We start from the raw sequence: 5,088 nt of genomic DNA, 5'->3' as shown, positions 1-5,088 counted from the left end.
ACAAATCCCGACAAAATTAATTTATTATTTTGATCATAAAAACAATTACCACTGTACCGAGAAAAAGATTGTGATCTGAAGAGATAGATAGGGAAACCTCCCAGAAGAATCAAACAAACATATTATGCCAAAGAATATAAATTATTTATTTTTCCTCTGCCCAAACTTAAATTGTACATACATGTCCCTCAGTTAATTAAAGAGAAAAGTTTGGTAGACACCAAATTCAAAAAGATGCCAAGAGAGGTAAAGAGAAAAAAAAATGTAAATATGATAAATAATATAACATGATAGAACAAGAAAGATAAAGAAAAATAATGTTTATTATTTACTGAAATTGTTCCAGCAACAATTCAATTCGAGGAATTGGTTTCATTAAACTAAAAATACAATAGAACTGAGCCTACAGAAACAAAATTGAGATGGTGGTTTACAATGACAAACCAAAACACCCATTATCTTCTCTCAAGTCCTAACTAACATGTATTATTCCTATGAACACATTTATTGAATAATTTCAAGGAACTTCTCTTAATCTCATTTCACTAAGCATAAACATCTTTTGAACCTCTACAAAATTATAAAAACTTGTTCTATGGTTTGTTCCCTTCCTTATCTTAATATGAAAGGTATAAAAATGGTATATATATTGCATCTAGTTCTGTTCAGCTAAATTCATTCAATATAAGTGATTTTTAATTTACCTATTGTTTTTCTGCTGATGCTGATTCTGATACTTTCTCAACAGAAGCTCAGCATAAAGAATCTCATTCCATGCATCAGGCACACCAGGGAGGCACCAGTGACTACAGTCTTGGAATCTCAATGGTGATTTTCTCTCCTCTGGTGAGAGGTTTTGCTTCCTATATATTGAGGGATGACCATCTTTTCTGAAATCTGTCATTTTAGTTACATTCAGGTATGTGACATGTGTTTTCATATACTTCAAAACCTTTTCCAATACCCTCATCTTAGGGGGGTATTCCTTCAAGTATTTCTCATTCTTTATAGGCACAGTTTCACTGTCACATTGTCCACCAGAATTCCATTGCCCCCCACTGCAGTATGATAGAATTAGAAACAAGTGTTAATGTGTCAGTTTTCTAGTTCTATGGTAATAATGTGCTCAAGGGAAATTCAGTGTCAAAGTAGTGAATGATATTGAAAGTGAATCCCAAACTAATGTGTCTCACCAATTCTCTTTACTAATTTTAGTTCTTTAACATGTGCTGATTTCCACTTTTAGTCCTTAAACTTCTTCTCTCGTTAACATTTCGGTTTCTGACGTCAACTTTTTTTGTTCATGCGAAAAGATTTTAAGGACTAAAACTAAATAAATTTTGTCCAAAGACTAAAAACAAAAATTGAAAAAAAATATTGAGGGACTAAAAACATGTAATCTTAAATTACTGTACAATAAAATTCAATTTTGTAAATGCTTACTCAATCACACACGTATTGTACCTGAAATGTGAAGCAGAATAGCCTCTGAAGAAGACCATAGACTTGGATGGATCAATGTTGGCATCAATCCATCTGCTCCATGTTGTTATAGCCCTTCGAAAAGCCTCCAAAACATTCAATTCATCATAGATATGACTACCCTCTTGGTAATAGTCCTTCCTAGAATTTTTCATGGGCGAGTTAGTCAACAGTTAACAAAGTCTTATCAAGTAGACTTAGAAAATATAGTTAAAATAAGAAGGTTGAAAGTAAAAAGCCAAAACTGCAATCTCATCTAAGACAAATTGTAATGCATTTACCCTTTAGAAGTTTTATCGTGAGTCCACCAGTGGCCAGTGTTGAAGATGATTATATCCGCATTTTTGTATTGATTTGAAGATTTACCAACTAAATCAAGCCGAAGTGTTTCCTTCTTTGTTCCATTATTGACTTGAACTTCCCATTCTTGAACCAAGAATGGGGACACGAAAAGCTCCACGGAGAAGTTATAATCCTAACAAACAATTAATATTATTACTAAACAAACACTATGAAAGGAAAATTTGAAAGCTTAAACATAGAAGAACTTGGTATTTACTTTGAATATGAATGAATAAGAGGCTTCCCCTCTAAAATGGACTCTTCCATTTGCTTCATAGACTCTGCTTTTGTCTTTCACAGAGTTTCTAAGAATGCAAATTAGAGATTCCCACATATTCCTATTGATGGAATCACCAACAAAAATAAGCCTCTTGCCTCTCAACAAATCCAGCATTCTATGCCCATCCAACCTATTAGTAATTACATGCACAACTATTATAGCAAATCAACAAACTAGGATCCAAAGAAACAAGAGAATAGATCAATTCAAGCATAGTTCCAAAGAAACTTTGAACATCATTAAAGCAAAAGACCAACACGAGTCTTATAAAAGAAAATATTGTCAAATTTGGACAAAACACAAGCACTCCTCAAATGGAAAAACTTCAAAAAAATAAAAGGATAAAACTTGATCACAATTATTTAGATGTGTTTCGTAATCACAATTTGAGTTTTAATTTGGAAACTAATATATATTGATCTTAATTCCCAACTTTATCACCCATATTATAAAAAGTAAAACTCCAATTTTAATAGAATTGCCAAGAAACATTTAAGAACCTGGAGCTAAGTTTTTTCCTAAACTAAAATTGGACAAAACTTGCATGCTTTTATTGTTGTTTGCAAAATATTAGAGATTATCTTGATAATCAAGATAATGAAGGTTTGCATTAATCGTTAATATAGATTATCTAAATAAAAACTCTAATTATTGAAAAACAATAGTAAAAAGTATCCAAGGAACATTTGTCTATCAAAATCTAGAGCTAGGTACCAACAGGTTCTAGAACAACAGAAAATTCACCATGTTCTACTCTTACCTTGGGAGGCTGCATCCATTTGGCTTCCACTTATATTTCAGATATTCTTTATCAGGCCTTCCATTTTGGATACAATCGAATTGTTCATCGATCAGGTTGCAAGAACCAGGTTCATAGAGGGGATAGGAATCATCCTTAACCCATTCCCCATCAAAAAAATCACACTTGATCAAAGACTCCATCTTTTCATCCTTCACCCTTGAACCCTTTTCATCGTTCCCACTGTTCTGTTTCTTCAAAGGGGAAACCGTGTAATTACCATGCACAACACCCTTTTCCATGTCCCCTCCATTCACCAAAGAACTCAAATTCTGATGGTGACTTGCCCCTGAAAAATTATGAGCAGGGTCCACACCACTTGAAGATTGATTAGTCTTCTTTAGAGGCTTAGCTTCAACTTGGGTTCGATTGCTACCACTTGATGGTTCCTTGTTCACAACATGATCATGTGGTTTGGCCTTGTTTGTGGTTGAATTAGTTTGAGTTTGGTTTTGAATAGGGGTGGTTTTGAATGTCTTTTGAGGGGGTTTAGAAGTGGTGTTGGTAGATCTAGAAGGGTTGGAGTGAAGGGTGGCATAAGCACTAGAGGAATTTGAAGATGAAGTGGTGGTGTTGAAGAAGAAAGAGAAAATGGAAGAGACTTGGGACTTGTAGGAAGTTGTGGGGAAGATGTTGGTGAACAAAGGAGATGAAGTGTTTGAAGAGGGATAGAAGGCCAAAAAAACTGTGAAAGCAAAAAAGGCAAAGGCAAAGACATAGGCAAAGGTGAGTGTTTTGGTGGTTTTGTGAATGGAGAAGAGGCTCTTGAGGTGGATCATGGGAATGTACTTGGTGGCATGAGCCATGAGGTTGAAGGGGTAGTACAAGTGCTTGTGGTTTTGGAGTAACTATTGAGAGAGAGAGAGAGAGAGAACATGTGATGATGTAGTCTAAGTTGTTATAGCTACGACATTAGAGGGGTACAAGTACAAGGATGTATCAACTTAGAATTGTGAAACGAAGGGATGGAGGTAGTGGTGTTGTAACTGTTTGGCCGGTGAGAGAAGAGAAAGAGAAGAAAAAGTTTGGTTTGGAAGGGTTCTTGAAATAGTGGATGCCGATGAATTCATTGTGATGTGATTTGTTGGGGACAAACATATGAGCATGACCAATGGTCATGATTTTCTCATTAACTGCAAAACTGCCACTTCTCCATTTATTTGACGATTTTTTTTACCTATATCTATAAAATGTCATTTATTTTTAAAATTTAAATAAAGTAATGAAAGTATTTTTTTTATCTATAAAATGTTGAAAGGAGGTCCGACTTAAGTTCTCATATTTTTATTACATTAATTTTTTCTACCAATCATTAGATTAATTTAGTAGTTATATCTTTTGTCTTTAATATTTTATGTAATTTTTTAAGAATAAAAAAGTTAAATTAGTATAATATTTTTTTAATTAAAAAAAATACACCAAATGACTAATATCATGTGTTTGGAAAGGTCTTCAATGTACATTACGAACTAATAATTATTTTTTGTATTATTTGAGAAATTAGGCTTAAAAAAGAATGTACATCTCACTTGTATAATTTATCTATTAATCACAAATGGTTAGTTATATATATATATATATGAGAGTGTATTAGGTGAGAGAGTAATTTATTGTGATAGATGAGAGAGTTAAAATATAAGTATATAACCCTTAGATTAATTTAACGAATCAGATTAAATTAGATAATTAAATTCTTAATCATTCAATACGTCTCTACTCCTTCTTCTGTTACTCTTTTTTTTTTCTCTCCACTGCCTCCTCCTTTCTATTCTCTCATCTCCTCCCTTCTAGTCAACATCGATCATCACTGTCTACTTTTTACTATTCGAAAGGTTAAACATATATATATATATATATATATATATATATATATATATATATATATATATGAGGAGAGTTCAAACGATACTGATGTAACTTTTACGAGTGTTACACCGTTCAATAATTTTATATTAAATGTAAATTTTGAAAATTTAACCGTTAGATTGAAAGTTCATATCTCTTGGATATATATCAAATTTTATATTAATCTAAGATGATTTGATACTTCATTCTCATAAAATAAAATTGACGTAATATATACATTTCAAAATATACTAAAATATAAACACTTTGATTACCTTCAAGTTGTTGTTGATATATATGATCTAAGGGATATGAAATTTCAATCTAACGGTTGGATTTT

The 5,088-nt window shown here is 32.4% G+C and overlaps 1 protein-coding gene across 1 annotated transcript; it reads right to left on the bottom strand.

Moving 5' to 3' along the window:
* Positions 1–305: 305 nt before the first annotated feature.
* Positions 306–3,964, bottom strand: LOC109799354 (protein trichome birefringence). The gene is made up of 5 exons (XM_020359884.3): positions 2,865–3,964; positions 2,042–2,234; positions 1,764–1,957; positions 1,465–1,623; positions 306–1,058 (listed from the first exon to the last, which is right to left on the bottom strand). Exons 1-5 carry the CDS (start codon positions 3,707–3,709, stop codon positions 701–703), a joined length of 1,749 nt encoding a protein of 582 aa, XP_020215473.1. The 5' UTR covers positions 3,710–3,964; the 3' UTR covers positions 306–700.
* Positions 3,965–5,088: the final 1,124 nt, after the last annotated feature.

This window comes from Cajanus cajan, chromosome 7 (assembly GCF_000230855.2).
Source record: "Cajanus cajan strain Asha chromosome 7, NIPB_CcT2T_4, whole genome shotgun sequence".
Classification (NCBI taxonomy): Eukaryota; Viridiplantae; Streptophyta; class Magnoliopsida; order Fabales; family Fabaceae; genus Cajanus; species Cajanus cajan.
The sequence above is the reverse complement of the archived record's forward strand: the minus strand, read 5'-3'. Positions and strand labels throughout refer to the sequence as shown.